At 42.0% G+C, this 22919-nt stretch overlaps 1 protein-coding gene across 2 annotated transcripts; it reads left to right on the forward strand.

The window, feature by feature from the left end:
• Positions 1–1658: 1658 nt before the first annotated feature.
• Positions 1659–22312, forward strand: NTAN1 (N-terminal asparagine amidase). Of its 2 annotated transcripts, none has more exons than XM_044659229.1 (10): positions 1659–1912; positions 7363–7465; positions 7542–7607; positions 7966–8074; positions 10287–10360; positions 14890–14943; positions 16271–16324; positions 19199–19296; positions 21347–21460; positions 21966–22312. In XM_044659229.1, the coding sequence occupies exons 1-10, from the start codon at positions 1832–1834 to the stop codon at positions 22143–22145; spliced, it is 933 nt and encodes a 310-aa protein (XP_044515164.1). In that variant the 5' UTR covers positions 1659–1831; the 3' UTR covers positions 22146–22312. The 2 variants fall into 2 exon arrangements, with proteins under 2 accessions (XP_044515164.1, XP_044515173.1); XM_044659238.1 differs by having other exon boundaries at positions 1659–1888.
• The last annotated feature ends 607 nt before the right edge of the window (positions 22313–22919 follow it).

The following is a 22919-nucleotide window of genomic DNA, read 5'->3' on the forward strand; positions in this document are numbered from 1 at the left end:
GCCAGAAACAGGAACTGGATGGGCCCCAGAAAGAAATAAGAATGGGCCAGGAAAAGGCATTTAATTTGGACCTGGAGAACCCTAGTTCAAACCCTGGCTTTGTTGCTTAATACTTTTTATTATGTCCCCTTGGGCAAGCCACTTAGCCTCAGTTTTCTTATTTGTAAAATAAGGGTGCTATGCAATGTACTATATAAATATCAGGTGTATTATCCATCTCAGCTAAAGTGCATGTGTATGTGTCTCAGGACAGTTATAGGGTTGTGTGTATGTGACCCAAGCTATTGCTATTCGAGCACATAATACCTCACAGCTATATGTGTTCTTCTTAGGACATTGCTAGACAAATGGGTAGGGATGTGCTTTTGTGAAATGCAGGAGAGTACCACACAGGAAGTGTGTATGATCCAAAGCATTGAGCTACTGATTTATTTGACTTAGAGGAAATACCACCACCCAGGAAACCACCTTAAGTATGTATGTGTAAGACCAAAGATGCCACCACAGGAGTGTGGTGGGGTAGGAAGGAATGGGAGAGTTATTGGTACTGGAAAATTAGAGAAGTGACACAGTGAAGCAGTATGATATATTTAAAAGGTGGATTTTGAGTCAATAGGACCTAAAGTTGAAACAACTCTGCCACTCCCATACCTCAGTTTCCTCAACAGCAAAATGAAAGGATTGTCCTTTCAGGCCCTTTCCTTCTCTAAACCTATAATCTTAGGATACTGAGCTCACAGGGCCTCTCAAAGCAAGTCTCAAAAGTGCAAATGTTTCTGTGCCTATAATCTAAAATTTCTTCTAGCCTAAAATTTCATCCACTACTGTTGGTCATCCATAGAAAGGAAGAAGGGGCAAAAACATTTTTTTTTCAGGGGAGGGAAATATTTCAATTCCAGGTGTGTTTGAGGGAACAGCAGGCCCTCTGGGTGGAGTCATCCCAGTAGACAGGGTTGGGTTTAGGTTGGCATTAGGATCAGCCTGGAAGATCCATTTTAATGGAATGACTGGGGAGAGGCAGAGATTGTGTGTGGGTCCTTTCTATCTTACCCATCACCACAATCATAGCGTTTGTACAGCACTTCAAAGCACTCTACAAATCTCACTTGATCCTTACTACTGCTCTAGGAGAGAGGTACTATTATTACACCCATGTTACAGAAGAAGAAACAGGTTAGAAAGGCAACACTGTTCCAGGGTCCCAGCTAAAAGTGACTGTGAAGAGGCTGAATTTGAACTTGTCTTCTCGACTCCCTCCAAGTCCATGTCTCACCACCTACCTGTCCCTATACACAGTATTAAAAAATGATTGGATTGCATTCTATACACAGACTGTGGGGAGAGAGGGAAGCTGCCTTTAAGTAACGGGGGCGGGAAGCCAGATTACAGATTCCTTGGGTGGGCGATCCAGACGCGTGTTGGGGTGTGGGAAGAGAGGCTCGGCAAATCAGGAAGTATCTGGGCTGCCCGTGGACCCGCCCCTTCTCCCTTCTCTTTCTTCCACCTCTACTACTTCAGGTGGGAGATCCAGGCACGTGCTAAGGAGACAGGGGCGGAGAACAAGGGAAATAGAGACTCGGCGAATCAGGAGGCACCAAGAGCGGTCCTTGGGCCCTGGTCGACCCCCCCTCCTCCCTCATACCCTCTCCCACCTTGACTACATTTCCCGGCGACCTGTGGGGCGAAGAGCGGCCATCCGTCCGGGGCCTAGAACGCGACGGGGGCGGAGCCAGAATCGAGGCCTGGGCCCCCCCCTGCTTCCCCATTCTGGGGCGGGGCCGGAGAGAAGGCACCTCCTACCGCCTCCGCCTCCCCGGCGGCCGCCGCCGCGATGCCGCTCTTCGTCGAGGGGCGGCGAGTCCGGCTGCCGCAGTCCGTCAGGGAAATCGTACGGGCCCATCCGCCCCTGGAGGTGAGCGGGGCCGGGGCCCAGGAGAGTGGGGCCGGGATCCGGGGCGAGACACGGCACAATGTGACGGGCAAGGGAACCCTGGCGGCCTCCCTGCTCGAGCCACCGCCCTCTCGGTCCGGCTGGACGAAACTGCGGGCGAGGGTCGCGAGGCGCTTCTCTGACTTCCGGGGCCGCCCAAAGTCTCGTCTCGGAATGTCCGAGACGGAGGCTCCCCTCAGTGCCCGTAGCGATGGGAGCGTCCGCAGCCCGGTCCAGTCCCGCCCCACCCTCCCCCCCACCGGCCCCGCTTTGACTGATTGGTTCATTTCATTAAACTATAAATCTGGGGCGGATTCGGTACTGGGACTGGTCAGCGCCTATGAAGGGACCCTGTGATGACTTCCTAGGGCGTAGTGGTGATAACAATAATAATGATTACGTTTATAGAGTTTGAAGGTTTTCAAAGCGTATTAAAGACGCGATTTTCATAGAACCTCGAAAGGTAGGTACTATTATTAACCTCATTTTACAGATGAGGAAACAGAGGCACAGAAGTTAAGTAACTTGTCCAGGATAATACAACTTGTAAGTATCTGTATCAAGATTGAAACTTCCTGAGTCTATCTCCAGAACTCTATGCACTGCCCCACTCAGTCTCTTCTATCAGTATTGTTATAATTTTTATTATTGTTATGGCTTACATTCATATAGTAGTTTTAAGGTTTGCAAAATAACCTTACAGATATTGTTTCATTGGATACTCCCCAACATCTTTGTGAACTATGTGCTGTTTTCACTCCATTTTGCAGCTGAGGGAACTGAGGCCTGAGGTCACACCATTCATCAGTGTCTAAAATGGGATTAGAACTTTGGTGTCCCAGATTCCAGAGTCCAGTGCTCATTATCAGATGTGGGTTGAACTGATGATTATTGCTTTGACCTAAAAAAAATTCCACAGTTGTAGGCAAAGTGCCAAGCATTAAGATCAAAGTTCAGATTCACCCTCAGACACTTACTAATTGGGCAAGACACTTAACCTCTATTTGCTTCAGTTTCCTCATCTGAAAATGGGGATTATGAAAGCACCTAACCCCAACTCTCCCCTGGGGTTGTTAAGATCAAATGAGATAATAATTATAAAACACTTAGCACAGTGCTTGGCACATAATAAATGTTAGCTATTATTATTAGCTATTCTCAAGGCAACAGAGAATGCCCAAATTAAGGGAATTGTAGAATAGGAATTCTAGATAATTGGCACAGTAGTTTGCCCATAGTAAGTGCTATATCTCCAGAGAATAAAGGATTATTACCAAGAGTCTGGCTTCCTAGTAGCAAGTCTCTGATGTCAAGGCCTTTGGGGATCTAGGAATGTTAAAGGTAGGAAGGACCTTAGAAAACATCAGATCTATACTCCTTACTTTATTGAGGAGAGACCTTCAATCCAGGAGATGAAAAGTGCCTAAAGTCAGCCAGTAAGTGATAAAGGTAGAATTAGAAATGAGAATTACCCTGACTCCAAGATCTCGTATCCCTTCACCATGCTGCTTCCTTTTTTTTGAAGGTATTATTGAGCATGACATTGCAGCCCAGATCTGTGTTAGAATCCTTTGTTTAGAATTCTTAAAAAACAAACAAACAAACCCTTATCTTCTGTCTTAGTAACAGTTCTAAGACCAGGAGCAGCCAGGGCTAGGGGTTAAGTAGTTTGCTTAGGGTCACATAGCTTAGAAGTGTCTAAGGTTGGATTTGAACCCAGATCCTCACATCTCCAGTCCTGCTATTCTATTTAATGTGCCACCTACCTCCTTACCTCTAAGTTTGGAACCAGGTTTTCTACAAGAGTCTTGAATTCTAGGCTGAGTTTAGATTTTATTTCCTAGGTCAGTGATGGTGAACCTTCTAGAGACCTCGTGCCATACCCTCACCACCTTACCCCACACAGAGGAGGGAGATAGTGCTCCCATTGGGCTGCTGAATGGAGGGGTGGGTAAAGTGAGGAATGTCCTCAGCAAGTGGAGAGAGGGGGAGGGGTAGTGGCCCGAGTGCTCTGCTCCCCTCCAGCTCTACTGCCTGTGAGCTGCCTACCTTACTCTCCTGTGTACTCCCATTGGGCTGCTGGGCAGAGGGGTGGGGGATGGGAAAAATGTCATCAGGCACAGTGGAGAAGGGGAGGGGAGCAGCTCTGCCCAAGTCCTTCTGCCTTTTTAGTAATGATAATGAACTCTTGGAGGCAGGGGAGAAGATGGTACATGCACCCACAGAGAGTTCTCTGTGTGTCATCCTTGGCACCTGTGCCATAGGTTCATCATCACTGTCCTAGGGCAATGGGGAGCCATGTAAAGTTATTTTTTTTCAATTAATTAATTAATTGATTGATTTTTTTTAAACCCTTGTACTTCGGTGTATTGTCTCATAGGTGGAAGAGTGGTAAGGGTGGGCAATGGGGGTCAAGTTACTTGCCCAGGGTCACACAGCTGGGAAGTGGCTGAGGCCGGGTTTGAACCTAGGACCTCCTGTCTCTAGGCCTGACTCTCACTCCACTGAGCTACCCAGCTGCCCCAATTGATTTGTTTTTAACTTCTGTGTATTGGCTCATAGGTGGAAGAGTGGTAAGGGTGGGCAATGGGGGTCAAGTGACTTGCCCAGGGTCACACAGTTGGGAAGTGTCTGAGCCCGGCTTTGAACCTCCTGTCTCTAGGCCTGACTCTCAATCCACAGAGCTATCCAGCTGCCTCTCCCACCCCTCATGTAAAGTTTTTGAGGAGAAAGTTGAACACTAAAGTGGTGTTTCAGGTGAATAACATTGTAGCAAAGTGCAGAACAGATTACAGTGAATAGAGAGTGGGGAACTGGTTGGAAAACTATTACAGTAAACGGGTATAAAATGATAAAGGCCTGAAACCTGGAGTGGAATAACCAAAATCCATAGGACAGATCTAAGAGGCATGAGGGAATAGTTGACTGAAGAAAGAATTAACCCAACTTGGTGACTAATTGAATACAGAGCTAGGATGGGAAGTGAGAGTTTTAAGGATGGATACTTGAGATGGGGAATGCTAAGAAAGAATGGCAAAATGGAGAAATGAATAGAAACCAATTTGGGGATGAAGGGAAAAAAATCAACAAGTATAAATTTGTGTGTCTATATATATATTGTTGAGTATCAGTTACAGTTAAAAGAATAGTATTGATGTTATTTAGAAAGTGAGAAAGTACAATATACTCATTTCAGATGTAAAATGTTCTGAATGCTTTACAGTACAGTTCTGCATGATTGTTGCAAAGGTAATGGAAAGGTAATATAGAATTTTTTCACTACTGGTTTGTTTGAAAGTCTGATATTTGCTTTCATCTTTTTTCTTTCTTTTGGGAATCAGCGAAAGGTTTGTTAGAAGAGTTTAAAAGGGTTATCTCCCCTTAGGGATAGAGGTGAGAGGGAAGGCGAATTTTGTAGGTTTAACTATGCCTCCACTTCTCCCATCCTTTTCTCTGGTCATATAGAAGAGTCGTAAAAAGTAAGTTCTTCAGTTTGTATTTAGAAAATCTCTGCTTTGGATATTAAAAGATTGTTTGGTAAATTTTAGTAACCAGAATAAGTGGGGAAAGAATCTAGTGATAGACTGGGAAAAATAGGCAGCAGCAGTAATATTTCAGTGACTTTTTATAAAAACTATTCTCTTACTGATGTAGTTTTCTTGAGAAATTGACTTTAGAATCAATTTACTAAATTGAGGGTTTGGAGAATTTTAATTACTGCTTGGATTATAAAGAATGGAGGCTTATTATAAGATAACACTGTAGAGTTAATCAAAGTGGTCTTTATATTGATTGCATTTCCTTTTATTTTATTGTTTATATAAAACCATCAAGGAAGACCCGTCAAGGCAAAAAGTACATAAGTCTTTTGTTTGTTTGTTTAAACTTTACCTTCTCTCTTACAATTGATTCTGAGTATTGGTTCCAAGGCAGAAGAATAGTAAGTTTAGGCAATTAGGGTTAAGTGACTTCTGTCTCCAGGGCTAGTTCTCTATCCACTGGGCTACCTAAGCTGCCTAGTGCTTGTCTGAAGTAAAAAAAAAAAATGTTCTAAATGGCATTTTATTGTATCCTTCTTTGAAATCTTGTTTTTGCTATGGAAAGTGTGATCAATGGGAAAGAAAAATTTGATAACTTTTGCTTCTAATAATTTTGTTTAAATTTGTCACTTTTGATAGGGGAGTGATTCATTTGGCTTCAATACATAATTTCAAGGGAATAATAAAATCTTAAAAATTATAAGGAGGCAGCTAGGTGACTCAGTGGATAGAGAGGCAGGCCCAGAGACTTGGGGTGGGGTAGGGATGGGGGTTCCTGGGTTCAAATTTAGCCTCAGACACTTCTTAGCTGTGTGACTCTGGGTAAGCCACTTAACACATTCATTGCCTAGCTTTTATTGCTCTTCTGCCTTAAGAACCTATACATAATATTGATTCTAAGACAGACAGTAATGGTTTAAAAAAAATTATAGTATATTTTGCTAAATTTAGTTACCCAATATTAACAAAGCCTCTTAAATACACCATTCTAACCTCCTTAAAAATATATCAAAGTGGGGGTGCTGCTTGATCGCTCTGTGGATAGAGAGCCAGACCTGAAAACAAGATCCTGGGTTCAAATCTAGATTCAGACACTTCCTAGCTGTGTGACCCTGGATAAGTTACTTAGCCCCCATTGCCTAACCCTTACCAGTCTGTTGCCTTAGAACCAATACATAGTATTGATTAGGATCAGGAGTAAGTGTTTACAAAAAAAAAACAAAACCCAAATTATTCATGGGAATCTCTACCCACCTATTCCTCTACCTCATATAATCCAATTTCTTTGTAATAATTCCACTAAAATAAAATCTCTCATGAAGTGCTACTGTACTCAGCACTGGAGGAAATACAGAATTTGGAATCCCTTTCCTTATGGAATTTAGCTTGAGTTTTGAAATTATAAAGTCTTATGAAAAAATTCATACTGTAATAAGGAAGAATGATAGCACTGGGTTTTCACTGCATATTTTTCTAAGAAATATTTAGTTTTATTTAAATGAGATAATTTTTAAATTGTTCTAACCTTATAGCTCTAATACCTTTTTATTGCATATATTCCTCCAAACATTTATCCATTTACTACAGATAGGTTTGTGTCTATTTCCATTTAGAGCAGTGATTCCCAAAGTGGGCACTACCACCTCCTGGTGGGTGCTGCAGCGATCCAGGGAAGCGGTGATGGCCACAGGTGCATTTATCTTTCCTAATAATTGCTATTAAAATTAAAAAAAATTAATTTCCGGGGGTGCTAAGTAATATTTTTTCTGGAAAGGGGGTGGTAGGCCAAAAAAGTTTGGGAACCATTGATTTTGAGTGTACTGTGGCTCTCATCATCTCTCTTACCATTTAACCCCCTCTACTTTACATAACTTTTCTTTTTCATTTAAACAGGAAAGAGCCAAGCTTCTCAGAGGTCAGTCTGTTCAACTCGTGGGACCCCAGGGCCTTCTCTATGTCCAGCAAAGAGAGCTTGCAGTGACTTCCCCACAGGATGGTATGTTAGGAAGCAGTGAATTGGACAATGGTGTAAAATGCTGCTGGATATTTGATTTTATTTCTTGTTTAAACAGGCTCTATTTCCATTCTGGGTTCTGATGATGCAACTACTTGTCACATTGTAGTCCTGAGACACACAGGTATGAAAGAGATAAAGGAAACAGTTACTTGTATGCCAGGCTTTTTTTTGAGGAGGAAGGAGTATTGTTTTTAAATTGACTTTCTTCATTTCCTACTCAGAACTTGTTCTTAGTTATATACTTCCCTTGTTCTAGTCTACAGATTAAGCCTGATCTCAGCAAGTGCTAGAATCGGTTTCCCAGGACCATACATTTTTTGGATAGGTTTTTGCATGTCTTTTGGCAACATGATAAAAAATGACGTACAAAAGAATTGAGCTAGAGTAGGCTTGTTAATTCTTGCTTTCTTACCTCATGCACTTGTGTGAGTTCACTGATTTCTTCTCAGAATACCATGAATTAGTTCTTGTATTTTCAGGTAATGGTGCTACCTGCCTGACACATTGTGATGGGTCAGACACCAAAACTGAAGTCCCTCTGATCATGAATTCTTTAAAATCTTTATCCAACCATACCCAGAATGGAAGGTGAGTTTCTCTAGAATAATTTTTGCACATTTTAGAGGGCTGTTGCTATCTGCAAAATAGGATCTTTGGTGACATTAGAGAAAGTTATTTCCTTGGTAAAAAACAAAAAACAGGTAGCTGCATAGTAAATGGTTGCTGGTCCCAAAGAGCTCTCATACACACAGACATATATCTACCTGCTTGGGGCGTTCAGGGGAGACTAGTATCTTGGTATGAGGGCTTGTGGGCCCTATTTTCAGGCCTGCTTTCCTCCTTTTGTGTCCATCTTCCCCCTCCTCTCACCTGTGGCTCCAAGCAGCCCCCGTGAACCTTCTTGGCAGATGGGTTAAACCAGATGGAGGGCCTCAGACCCACTGCTGAGTTTGGGGGAGTGTCTGCCCTACACATCTGAAGACGTCCCCAGCTCATAGGAAGAGTTTTCCCAAAGCGGCGAAAAGGCAGTGGAAGCAGACACGGGGGGATGCTTAGAGTGTGGTTAGGCACTGAAGATGCCAAGGCCATCCACTGCTTCCCAGCCATCACCAGGCTTGACTTTTGCTACTGGACTTTGATGTCCCTGAAGGAATGAGGCTGATGACTTTGTGCAGCTCTGCCTCACTTAAATACAATTTATGCATGTGTCAAAAGACATCCCTGATGATGTAATTTTATTTCTCTTCAAGTATAAAGGTCAGCAACCAACCAACATAGCCAATTATCAGTATATCAAAGGGTCACAGGATCCTAGACATGAAACTGAAAAGAAGACCTTGGAGATCATTTAGTCCAGTGCCCACATTTACAGATGTGGAATCTGAGACCAAGAAAAGCGAGTGACTTTCCCAAGGTTATTGAGGGAGGACATGGAACAGCTGGGATTTGAACCCGGCTCCCATTTTGACACAAAGACTTGTGTCAAAATGTTATATGATGCACAGGTCAAGACAGTTTGACTTTGTAATTATCCTTTGTGACTTTGTAACTGGCTTCTGATGATTGTCACGTCATAGTCCTGAGATACACAGGTATGAAAGAGAGAAAGGAAACAGCTGCTTATGTGCCAGGCTTTATTTTGGAGGGTGACGGCAGTATTATTTCTAAATGGATTTTCTTCATTTCCTGCTCAGAACTTGCCCTTAGTAACACAAATACATGCACATATACAGTTCAGACTGCCCACGAAGAGGCCCACAAGGGATACTTTGCATTAACTATTTCAGCCTGATGTGACCAACTGAATTGTTTACCCTTGTTATGTTCAAATTACATTTTGCTGGAGTTCTCCTGGACGTCATGCGGGTTTGATTTCCTTAGGTGGTTCTAATTTTTTATTCTGCTACTCACTACATACCATAAATGAACCTTTTTGATAGTCTTCTCTGAAGATATATAGTTAACTGAGGTCACTTAAAAAATTGAGTCAGACAGGGATTGTTTAATTTTTTTCCTTCATAATCACTCAGCATAGTGCCTGGCACATAGTAGGTACTTACTAAATGTATATTGATTTTAAAAGAAAGAACCACAATTATGATATCCACAGAAATGATTTAACATTAAATGACCATGGAATGCCAATTCCTTAATAGAACTTATAAAAGAGAGAGGTCTCTAGGGGGCAGCTGTGTGACATTGGGCAAGTCACTTGACCCCCATTGCCCCCCCTTACCACTCTTCCACCTAGGAGCCAATACACAGAAGTTAAGGGTTTAAAAAAAAAAAAGAGAGAGAGGTCTGGGGGCAACCAGGTGCCTCAGTGGATAGAGAGCCAGACCAGAGGGGGAGGTCCTGGGTTCAGATGTGGCCTCAGACACTTCCTAGCTGTGTGACCCTGGGCAAGTCACTTAACCTGCATTGGCTAGCCCTTACCACTCTTCTGCCTTAGAACCAGTACACAGTATTAATTCTACGATAGATATAAATGTTAAAAAAAAAAGATAGAGGTGTGACCAAGATCTGAAATCATTAATGATTTTATACCAAGGTGTTTTAAAAAATCCTTGAGTATTATACTACTTTGGATGGCCAATATGGCATTACATAATTTTTAATTTTGTGTAGTGCTCTAAGTTTGTAGGCTGTAATTGTTTTGTTGGAAACTCAAAATGTCAATCCAGTTTAATATTAAAATGTTAAAAGAACAGAGTATAGAGTGGGTTTTGGATGACACAGAAAAACTGCTACCTTGTGGATGTATTTTAACTGTTCTTTATCATTGTTCCATTTTTGTTAGGTTAGAAGTACATCTAGTTGGCGGTTTCAATGACGATAGGCAGTTGTCACAAAAACTTACAAATCAGCTTCTTAGTAAGTGCATATTTTTTCTTTTCTTTTCTTTTTTTTTTCTTCTTGGGCAAGAGGGTAGGAATGGAGGAGGGGAAGCATTTTTTTTTTCTTATGATCTGTGCCAGAGCTCTGAATTTTGTCTGCGGGAGGGGGGGGATGTCTAAACATCTCACCAAGAATGACCCCATGGTTGGTATTGCCAAATTGCTATTTTAAAGTTGTAGTTTGCCTGTCTATGAATAGGACAGAGAGAGTTATCTTAGGAGAAAATTTTGAACCAGTATTATCTAAAACAGTCTGTTTTTGAATGAATTAAAACAGAATCACCTTCCAGACCTTAAAATTAAATGCTAGTTAAAAGTAGGATTGCTTGATATTGAATTGGAAGAAATAATCATTTATCTTTAGTTAGGTGGCCCAGTGGCTAGCACACTGGGCCTGGATCCAGGAGACCTGAGTTTAAATATAGCCTGAGACACTTACTAGATGTGTGACCTTGGGCAAGTCACTTAACCTTTGTTAAGGTCTAAAATGGGGCAAGAACAGGGTTGTTGTGTGACAATATTTGTAAAGCACATAGTAGGTACTGCTTAAATCCTTACTTCCTTCCTCTCTCCCTCTTTCTCTTTTTCCTTTCCTTCTTTCCTTTTTTTCTATCCTTCCCTCCCTTTCTTCCTTTCTTTCCATTTTCTCCTCATTTTCCCCTTCTTTCCCTCCTTTCTCCATACTGAATGAAAAGATTTAGTTTCAAGTATCCTAGATGTCTTTTTACTCATTATCTTCTATGAGAGGAGTAGCTTCCCATCTAGCACTAAGAGTTCTATCTCTGCCTGAGGAAAGGGAGGGAGGGAGACAATTTGAATCATATAACTTCAGAAAACTTTTGTGGAAAATTGTTACTACATGCAATTGGTAAAATAAAGTATCTTTCCTCCCCCTTCTTAGAGTTGGTAAGCAATTCGATCTGGGTACATGTATTATTATGCAAAATTTATTTACATATTGTTCATTTTTGTAAGAGACTAAAAGCCCAAATTAAACTAAAGTGAAAAATCATAGCTTTCATTTGCTTTCTGATTCTAACAGTTCTTTCTCTGGAGGTGAATAGCATTCTTTGTCATAAGTACCTCAGAATAGTCCTAGATCATTGTATTGCTGGGAGTAGCTAAATCTATCACTGTTGATCATTCCACACTAGTGCTGTTTTTGTGTACAATGTTCTCCTGGTTCTGATTATTTCACTCTGCATCAGTTCATGTAGGTTTTTCCAGCCTTTTCTGAAATCTTTCTGTTCATCATTTCTTACAACACAATAGGATTCCATCTCCATCATACACCACAATTTGTTCAGCCATTCCCCAATTGATGGGCATCCCCATAATTTCCAATTCTTTTCCATCACAAAAAGAGCTACTATAAATATTTTTGTACGAGTAGGTTCCCCCCACCTTTTAAAAAATCTCTTTGGTCTACAGAACTAGTTGTGGTATTACAGGATCAAATGGTATGCACAATTTTATGACTCTTTGGGCATAATTCCAGATTGCCCTCCAGAATGGTTCACTTTATAACTCCACCAATAATGCATCAGTGTCCCAATCTTGGCACATTGTCTCCAACATTTATAATTTTCTGTCATATTGGCCAATCTGATATGTATGAGATGGTACCTCAGAATTGTTTTAATTTGCATTTCTCCAATCAAGGGTGATTTGGAGCATTGTTTCATATGATTATTGATAGCTTTGATTTCTTCATCTGAAAACTGCTTATTTGTATCCTTTGACCATTTGTCAATTGGGGAATGGCTTTTATTCTTATATATTTTCTTAATTCTCTATATATTTGAGAAATAAAACCTTTCTGAGACATTTTTTATTTTAATTTTTTGTCTTAAAATTTTTATTAAATTAATTAATTTAAATTATCTTTCCATGGTTATATAATTCATGTTCTTTCTCTGCCCACTTCCCATCCCCCTCCTGTAGCCAATGCACAATTCCACAGGGTTTTACATGTATCATTGGTCAAGACCTATTACCATATTATTGATAATTACATTAGGATGATCGTTTAGAATCTACATCCCCAATCATATCCCCATCGACCCATGTGATCAAGCAGTTGTTTTTCTTCTGCATTTATGGCTCCCACAGTTCTTTCTATGGATGCGGATAGCATTATTTCTCATAAATCCCTCAGAATTGTCCTGGGTCGTTGCATTGATGCTAGTAGAGAAGTCCATTACATTTGAGTTTACCACAGTGTATCTCTCTCTGTTTACAATGTTCTCCTGGTTCTGCTCCTTTCACTCTGCATCAATTCCTGGAGGTCTTTCCAGTTCACATGGAATTCCTCCAGTTCTTTATTCCTTTGAGCACAATAGTATTCTATCACCAACAGATACCACCATTTGTTTAACCATTCCCCAATTGAAGGACATTCCCTCATTTTCCAATTTTTTGCCGCCATAGAGCGCAGCTATAAATATTTTTGTACAACTCTTTTTCTTTATTATTTCTTTGGGGTATAAACCAAGCAGTGATATGGCTGGATCAAAAGGCAGATAGTCTTTTAGCGCCCTTTGAGCATAGTTCCAAATTGCCATCCAGAATGGTTGGATTAATTCACAACTCCACCAGCAATACATTAATGTCCCAGTTTTGCCACAATCCCCTCCAACATTCACCACTTTCCTTTGCTGTCATTTTAGCTAATCTGCTAGGTTTGAGGCGAATAACCTCAGAGTAGTTTTGATGTGCATTTCCTCTAATTATTAGAGATTTAGAACACTTTTTCACGTTTTTGTTGATGGTTTTGATTTCTTTATCTGAAAATTGCCTATTCATGTCCTTTGACCATTTATCAATTGGGGAATGGCTTGATTTTTTGTACAATTGATTTAGCTCCTTGTATATTTGAGTAATTAGACCTTTGCCAGAGTGTTTTGTCATAAAAATTTTTTCCCCAGTTTGTTGCTTCCCTTCTAATTTTTGGTAACATTGATTTTGTCTGTACGAAAACTTTTTAATTTAATGTAATCAAAATTATTTATTTTACATTTTGTAATTTTTTTCTAACTCTTGCTTGGTTTTAAAGTCTTTCCTTTCCCAAAGATCTGACAAGTATACTATTCTGTATTCGCCTAATTTACTTATAGTTTCCTTCTTTATAGTCATTCACCCATTCTGAATTTATCTTGGTGTAGGGTGTGAGATGTTGATCTAAACCTAATCTCTCCCATACTGTTTTCCAATTTTCCCAGCAGTTTTTATCAAATAGTGGATTTTTGTCTCAAAAGTTGGGCTCTTTGGGTTTATCGAAGACTGTCTTGCTGATGTCACTTATCTATTCCACTGATCCTCCCTTCTGTCTCTTAGCCAATACCATACCGTTTTTTTTTTGTTTTGTTTTTTTTAATCCCTACCTTCCATGTTGGAGTCAATACTGTGTATTGGCTCTAGGGCAGAAGAATGGTAAGAACTAGGCAATGGGGGTCAAGTGACTTGCCCAGGGTCACCCAGCTGGGAAGTATCTGAGGCCGGATTTGAACCTAGGACCTCCTGTCTCTAGACTTGGCTCTTAATCCACTGAGCTACCCAGCTGCCCCTACCATACCGTTTTGATGACTGCAGCTTTATAGTACAGTTTAATATCTGGTACTGCTAGGTCACCTTCCTTCACATTTTTTTTTCATTATTTCCCTTGATATTCTTGATTTTTTGTTCTTCCACATGAACTTTGTTATAGTTTTTTCTAATTCAGTAAAAAAGTTTCTTGGTAGTTTGATAGGTATGGCACTGAATAAGTAAAATAGTTTGGATAGGATTGTCATTTTTATTATGTTAGCTCGTCCTACCCATGAGCACTCAATGTTTTTCCAATTGTTTAGATCTAGTTTTATTTGTGTGGAAAGTGTTTTGTAGTTGTGTTTGTATAATTCCTGTGTTTGTTTTGGTAGATAGATACTGCTTATTATTTTTAGGAAGGCATTTTTTATAAAAAACTTTTTTCCTGATTTTTGTTTCCTTTCTAATCTTGGTTACAATGGTCTTTGTACAAACTTTTTTTAGTATTGTCAAAATTATTCATCTTACATTTACATTTTATAATGTTTTTGATCTCATATTTGGTCATACATTTTTCCCTTCTCCATAGGTCTGCCAGGTATACTAATCTGTGTTGCCCTTATTTACTTATGGTATCACCCTTTATGTCTAAATCATATACCCATTTTGACCTTATAAGTATAGGATGTGAGATAATTGGTCTGTACCTCGTTTCTGCCATACAGTTTTCTAGTTTTTCAAGCAGTTTTTGTCAAATGGGGTTTATTTTTTACACACTGAATAATTGCTGTGATTTTGTGGCTGGGAATAGGCTGTTTTCTCACTGGTGACAACAGTCTGCTTGAGTAATGGTCTCAGACAGACAGTAGGATAATTCATAAAAGAAAAGGAGTAGAAGTAATTCAGTGGCCCCAGTCAGGCTGCTCTTTTGCTCAATGCTGGTCTGAGTCTTTTTAATTTCTTTCAAAATTTCAATTTTAGGTGAATTTGACAGACAGGAAGATGACATTCACTTAGTGACTCTCTGTGTGACCGGTAAGTCCATGGGTGCCCCCAGTACAATGTATTGGTGCCTAGTAAAGTGGCTTCCAGTAAATGTTGGTTGAGGGTGATGATGCTGATGAAGACACAGTTTTCTTATGGTGTTTCTCAAAGAAAGATCTGGAGATTGGCTTATCCCCAGAATGCTGTGATAGCTCTGCTTGCTGTTCTATCTGTGCAGCTGGTCTTGATAGCAGCCATACTGGTATTTCTAAAATTCTGACCTAACTTTATCACCCCCTCCTCATAAATTCAGAGATTCCTATTGCTTCTAGAATGAAAAACCAAATTGTCAGTCTGAAATTGAAAGCTGTTCACAGTATGACTCCCTTTTCTGTCTTATTTAATTTCCCACACTCTCCATTCCAGTGTAACTGGCCTGCTAGCCATTCCTTGTGCTTGACATTCCATCTCTGTTTTCTGATGAGTGCACCTCCCTCATGTCTGGAATGAATCCTTATTTTCCTCTTGCCAAGTAGAATCCCTTGCTTTTTTTCTTTTTTTTAAACCCTTAACCTTCTGTCTTGGAGTCAATACACAGTCAATACACAATACAAGGCAGAAGAGTGGTAAGGGTAGGCAATGGGGGTCAAGTGACTTGCCCAGGGTCACACAGCTGGGAAGTGTCCGAGGCCAGATTTGAACCCAGGACCTCCCATCTCTGGGCCTGGTTCTCAATCCACTGAGCTACCCAGCTGCCCCCCACTTGCTTTTCTTTTAGAGCACAGTTCAGAGGCCTCCTTCTCTAGGACACTTTTCCTAATGCCCCAGTAATTAGTACTCTCCTTCACTTGTAATTACTTTGTGTGGAATTTTTATTTTCTTGCCTGTGTACAAGTTGTATCCTTCAAGTAGAAAGCAAGCTGCTTGAGGCAGAAAGTTCATGATTTTTGTCTTTGTATACCAATACCTCACTGTGCCAGAAGTCATCATTTATTCTGTCATATATCAAATATCCTGACTAAGCAGGGAACCATGAAAGCACAAATTCTAAGTATGTTCTTCCAGTTTTCACCTTTGAAAGATGGGGTGGGAGGTAGCTAGGTGACTTTGGATTGAGAGCCAGGCCTAGAGATGGGTGGTCCTGGGTTCAAATCTGGTCTCAGATACTTTCTAGCTGTGTGACCCTGGGCAAGTCACTTAATCCCAGTTGTCTAGCCTTTACCACTCTTCTGCCTTGGAACTGATATTTTGTATCAATTCTAAGACAAAAGATGAGGGCTTAATTAAAAAAAGAAAGATGGGATGCCCTTTTTATCATATGATGTTATATTTTTCAAAGTTATAATTTACTTTGGTTGCTGTTTCTTTTTTCAAACAGAATTAAATGATCGAGAGGAAAATGAAAATCACTTTCCAGTAATCTGTGGGATTGGTAAGTATACTAGTATGTACCTAAGCAACTAAGAAGAGATACTCAAAAACACTTTGTAAACTCTCTACAAATAGAGGGTGATGTCGTGCCAGACTTTTCAAGATAGAGGTCGGGGTTAGGCACGGGAGGCCAAGAGTAAAACCTGCCTAGCCAATAGGTGCGGCTGAACTCGGGTTTGCTGCCTGCTGTGTTCTCTATTCTGCTCTGGGCCCCAGAGATTATTTCCTCACCATGATGGAGGTCTTGCTCTTGTTTCTTAAAAGTCTGGGGGGTTATTGATGCAGAATTCACATTATTTGGCTCCTATATTCTTGCTATGTGAATAGCCTTACCTTGTTTTCTGGGCATATGTGTTGTTAATGATGTTTTAAATCACACCTTACATGCAAATTATTGTTGGTCACGTTATAACCTACTTAAATCATTATATCATTCTTTTGCCTTTTGAGTTACTTAAAACATTTTTTCTGCTATTTTTCATGATTCTCAGACAAATAACATCCCTGGGAGAATTAGGAAGACAAAAACTTTTTTTTTTTAACCCTTACCTTCCATCTTGGAGTCAATACTGTATATTGGTTCCAAGGCAGAAGAGTGGTAAGGGTAGGCAATGGGGGTTAAATGACTTGTCCAGGGTCACATAGCTAGGAAGTATCTGAGTTCAGATTTGAACCCAGAACTTCTTGTCTAGGCCTGGCTCACCACCCACTGAGCCACCTAGCCATGCCCCCCCCCCTTTTTTTTTTTTACTAAAACTTTATTAATGGAATGTTTGTATAAAAGTTGGAAGCTTCAAAGGTATCTTTTATTTTTTCCTCATCCTCAGCAGTTGTCAGGTTAGTACTGATATTATCTCCACGTGGCTAATCTGTCCCCTCCGTGCAGGCCCTCATAACTGCCTGACTCGTCGCCCGGCTGCGCTCTCTACTTTCCCCAAGCGAGCCTTCCTGCAGCCACCAAAATAATCTCCCTGGCCGGCTCCCGCCAGGCCACTTTCCCCGCTGTCTCTGGGAGATCGCGGTTACCCCGCAAGCTGGCCCTGCAGGGCCTTCCCAGGCCGGCTCCACCTTCCCGGTCTAGCTCTGTCCACGGGCTCCTCCTCCTCCTCCTCCTCTTCCTCGCCACGTGTCCTTTTTCTTTCTTGTCACAAAGCATTATTTGAGAAAGAGAAAGAGGAAGAAGACATCATGGAGAAAAACTGATCAATGCATCGAAAAGAAATGAGAGCCTGGCATGATGGCAGTGTTCCACCCCCAGGAGCCCCGACCTCTGCAGGGAGAGCCGGGCAGGGCGGGGGAGCAGAGGAAAGCGAGCTCTTCTGCCTCTTCTTGGAAGCCGAGGGTGCCCGCCATTTTGGAACATCCTGTTTGGATTATCTTGTGCTTTATAGCTATCTATTTTGATCTATTTGTCTGTCTGTCTCTACGTACCCTCACCTTCTATCTTAGAATCAATACTGGGCGTTGGTTCCAACAAGGGTGATGAGGGCTAGGCAATGGGGGTCAAGTGACTTGCCCAGGGTCACACAGCTGGGAAGTGGCTGAGGCTGGGTTTGAACCTAGGACCTCCTGTCTCTAGGCCTGGCTCTCCATCCACTGAGCTACCCAGCTGCCCTAATGTCTTCATTTATCAGTGAGGAAATTGAGGCCCAAGGAGGCTAGTTAAGTGATTTGTTTTGTCATATCAGTCATGGAGATCAGAAGTGAGATTTCAACCCAGGTTCTCCGCCATGGGAGGCAGCGAGGTGGCATGGATAGAGCGCTGGGCTTAGAGTCAGGAAGACTCGCCTTCCTAAGTTCTAATCCAGCTTCAGACACTTACCGGCTGGGTGACCCTGGGCAAGTCACTTCACTCTGTTTGCCTCTGTTTCCTCCTCTGTACAATGAACTGGAGAAGGACGTGGCAAACCACTGATTGTCTCTGCCAAGAAAACCCCAGATGGGGTCACAAAGAGTCGGGCACCTCAGAGCGAGCGCCCCCTCCTGGGCTGCTTCCTGGCCCGGGAACCTGGGACAAAGCGCACAAAGCGCCTGCCCTTTCTTGTCCCGGCTTCCTCCAGTGTAAAACGAGAATCCCGATGGCAGCCGCCTCCCTCCGAGGGCCCTTCCCTCGAGCGCCCTCTCGCTCCTGTGGTGCCCCCACGCACGGCGCCCAGCCCTTGCCTGGTCCTACAATGGAGGGGGCAAGAGCCAGGCCGGCGCTGGAGCGACAGGCCCAGCGGCACGGCTAGGCTAGGACGTGGCCCGACGTCAGGCCTGGCCCTCCTCGGCTCGGGCTTCCTTTGGCTCCTCAGCAGGGTCTCGGCGTCCTCTGCCTGCGGGCGAGGGCAGGGACGCGTTTCTGTGCTCTTCTGAGGCTCCCAGCCCGCAGCCTGTAACCCAGAGAGGGTCCGGCGGTGCCCGTGATCGCCCAGCCGGGCCGAGAACCGAAGAGGGGCGCCGGCGTGGGCCGGGCTCGCATTCCCCAGCATGGCCGTGGAGACCACGAGTGGGCCGCGCCTGGGAGGACAGGGATGGAGGCTCGCAACCGTCACCCTGTTGGAGCGGAGGAGGGAGGCCGCCTGAGGGAGGCCGCGGGCAGGCAGCGCACAGACGACGAGTGGGGAGCTTCGGTGTGCCTTGTCAGAGGACCCCCCAGGCCCGCGAGGCCGGCGTCTGACTCGGGCCGATCCTTTCAGAAATGTTAGAGGATCACGATGGCCGCCTTATATTTCCCTGCAAAACGGCAGTTCTTAGTCTTCCCCGTGAGGCAGATTGTCAGTTCTTTGCTTTATTTTCTAAGTCCTGGATTTTCTTTGTGGAGGTAGATATTAAAATATTAAAACGCCCCTTGTCGTTCGTTTCCTTTTAATCCCCAAATGTCTTCTTGTCGCAGCTATCAATATTAAAACTGCGGAGATTTTCAGAGCCTCATTTCCAGAGAGAGGCCCCGAGGAAGAACTGCGCTCTGCTCGCTCTCTGACTGGAGGACCAGTGAGTGGGAAAAGTGTGATTTTTTTTTTTATATTAAGGATTTACATTTTAAAAATACATTTTGGTTTCATGTGTTACCCTGGAGCCCAGGACTCCGAGATGTATTGAGCCACAGGTATTTGGAGACATTTAAAACCCTGGAAATGAGAACATGCTGACGTGTTTTCTAGCCTCGTAAAGTGGTGAAGTGTATCAGGACACAGAAGAAAGGAGATGCCGAGGGCCGCACACTGAGCACTTCCACCCAACATGAGTTTCTCTCTCTGTGACCCCAAAAGGATAAATAGAGGGTATAAACGTGGTGCAAAGCCCACAGAGCTCTGAACATGAGCTTTCTCTCTCTCTAAGCACAACTTCCTCACCTCCTGCATCCTCGGGGGAGCAGAGGGGGACGCAGGAAGCTTTTTGCCCTTTTACATCTAGGGACTGGGCTTCCCCAGAGGGAAGGTGAATTACCATTAAGTGCCTTTAAGAGACCTAATAAGTGCTCTGAGGGAGGGCCGTGGCGAGGCGCAGGGTTCCATATTCAATTAGAACTAGTACTTACTCTTCTGGACTTTGCGTTTCAATCTAACAGCTAAGAAATCGGATATATACTGGATGCAAGTTAGAGCACTAGTGAGCCTGAGCAGGTTCAATCTTCCTGGAGGCCAGTTACTTCTCCTTGATTCTGTGGTTGCTGCTAGCCAGCCATTGCATTTTTGTTTTTCAAACCCTTATTCACTGTCCCAGTAACAACTCCTGGACGAAAGGCAAGGGCCAAGCAATTAGGGTTAAGTGATCTGCCCAGAGTCACATAACTAGGAAGTGTCTAAAAACAGATTTGAACCCAGGATCTCCAATCTCTAGGCCTGGCTCTCTATCAATCTACTGTGCTATCAGGCTGCTCTCCCCACTCCCCTTCCCCGGCCCCCTTGTATCTTCAAGGTTTATCAATGAGGTTGAAACTGCATTAATAGCAAGTCCTAAAATATATTTCAGGTTCTTTTTGGGTTTTGTTCTTAATTTTTTTAATCCTGAATTTAACAACAAAATAAAAGGAATGTTTCCATACACATAGAACAGAAAAAGGATTGTACACAAAACTAATTGTGTTCATCTTGCTTTTCTTTTTATGTATAGTTATAATAAATTCAACAAAGAACTTTCAAAGCTGTCATGATTGTCTCTGCTTCTGTTATCTTTTGTACATTTAAAAACTGCCTCAATGACTCACTTTTCTTTTTTCTCTCTTTTTTTGGGAGGAGGGGCAAATACTCACCTCATGCTCCCTTCTCTCAATTGCTCCCCCCTCCACTGAAAACTCAGGTACTTGGGGGGGGATGATATTAATATTGCTGATGCATCCAACATAGTGCAAATCAATCCAAAAGCAACAATTTGCTGCTACAAACCGTTCAGAGATGATGGCAGTTAGAACTTCTCACCTTCCTTTCCCCAATTCATTATTTGGTAAAAGCTTTTTTAGTTCCTTTTGGGCCAACTGCTGTTAATAGTTAAGCAAAGCATTTCTCTAGACAAAATCACAAATGTTGTCCCATTCTTAGTAAATCTTTAGAGCCTTCTCTCCCCTCCCCTCCTCCCCACTCCACAAGCATTTACGATTGTGTCTTCTCACTGTGCTTTTTCCTGGGAATTCAAAAACAGAAAAGGCGAACATTCTCCGCCCTCAAGTTGTGTACATCTAACCGAGATCTTATGTCCAACTCTGGGAGTAGTGGGTAGAAATTTGGGCTTGATGTCAGGAAGGTCATAATTAAAGCTTTGCAAAAGTAAAATTAGACGGGCAGTGAAAAAAATACCCCTTTCCAGGTAACTCGCCATTTCCTGGTTTTCCTTTCATTAGAGGTTCTCAAACGCTGCCTGACTGCTTGCGGGGGGGGGGGGGTGTCGTTTTGTTCTAGGAAGGATTCCATTTCTGGTATATATTGTACTAAGAGGGCTTCTCAAAGCCCCATCCAAATACTAGGATTCTGTCATTTCACTTATGAGCGGTGTGTTGTGTCTTAAAAGATGAAATTTTATGCTTCTCTCTTGACATTTTTATTAGATGATTAATATTTATGATGCAAAGACAGAACAACTTCATATTGGACCTTATTTCTGGATGCCCTTCCCTCATGTGGATTTTTGGCTTCAGCAAGATGATAAACAGCTATTAGAGGTGAGATATGCTACAGTAGAGAGAACCCTAACTTAGTGAGAGCTGCATCTCGGTCTTGGTTTTTCTTCTGGCCAGTTGTGTGGTCTTGGTCAATTCTCTTCACCTCTTTGCACTTGTTTCTCATCTGGAAAATGAGGGGATTGAACTGGGTGCTCTCCAAATCCCTCCCCCTTCACTCCTGACATTTTGCCTAAATACTTTTTCCTTAAGAATTATAATTAAGTTTTCAGGTGGGCCTGGAATAGACCCTACGTAGTTTCCTTCTTTAGTAACAAATGATGTTTGGTACCAGAAGTGAAATCCTCTTTTGAGAATGATTGCACGAGAAGTCTGTGTTTATGCTGTGCCTATCACTGTGGACCCCATGCTTCAAGTTTCTCTGTTATCACAAAAATTTGGTTTTCTATTGTTTGGAGGACACCTGCCTATTTTAACTTATATTGCTGTCAGAATAAGGAAATATAGCAAGGCTTATCTTTCCTCTCATAATTATCTTATTTTTCAGAATCTTTCCACTTCGCCTCTTGCCGAGCCACCCCACTTTGTTCCGAACATCAGATCTACCTTGATGTTTTTAAAAAAATATCCATTTCCAGGTAACTCGCTGTTTCCTGGAAATAGGGCTCTACTCTACAAAAAAAATGAAGGAGGATTATGGGAAAAGATTTCTTCACCAGGAAGCTAAATGTAGGCATTAACAACTAAACTAAAGGCCTAATAACTGTAACCCTGGCAAAGGCAACTGGCTCTGAGTGGAGAGAATGTGCATTTTGAAATCTGCCGATGTGAAGTCTGATGTCTCATTCCTCAATGTCCTTTAAGCGATTTCCAAATAAACCTTATTTTGGCAGAGTTATTTGTTCATATTATTGCTTTATGAAAAAACTGTAAATGGTCCAGTTTTTTAGAATTTTTTTTTAAAAAGTAACCATTTTTCTTTTACCAGGTCTATATTTGTGTCTCCTCTTGTTTCTTTCCTATTCTAGAAAAACTGCTTTTCAGAATTTTTTATTCTATTTCCATAGCAGACAAGATAAAAAATTGAACTTGGCAGAAATATCTCAAATACCATGATATCTCAAATACTATTGTATTAATTAGCCCTATTGTATTATGCTAATCTTAAATACAATTGTATAACGTGGTGCTACTTAAAATGAGAGAAAAATGTCTAAGTAATGGAGGGAGATGAGAGGCCCAGGATTTATGCTCTTTCCAGATTTTCTCCATTCCATCCTATAGGCCAGTGGTTTCCCAAACTTTTTTGGCCTATCGCCCCCTTTCCAGAAAAAATATTACTTAGCGCCTCTGGAAATTAATTTTTAAGAAATTTTAATAGCAATTAATAGGAAAGATAAATGTACCTGTGGCCATCACTGCCATCCTGGATCGGTGCAGCACCCACTTTGGGAATCACTTCTATAGGCCAAAGGCATGCATAGAGCATTTTAAAGCTTTG

Source organism: Gracilinanus agilis, chromosome 1 (assembly GCF_016433145.1).
Source record: "Gracilinanus agilis isolate LMUSP501 chromosome 1, AgileGrace, whole genome shotgun sequence".
In the NCBI taxonomy this organism is placed as follows: Eukaryota; Metazoa; Chordata; class Mammalia; order Didelphimorphia; family Didelphidae; genus Gracilinanus; species Gracilinanus agilis.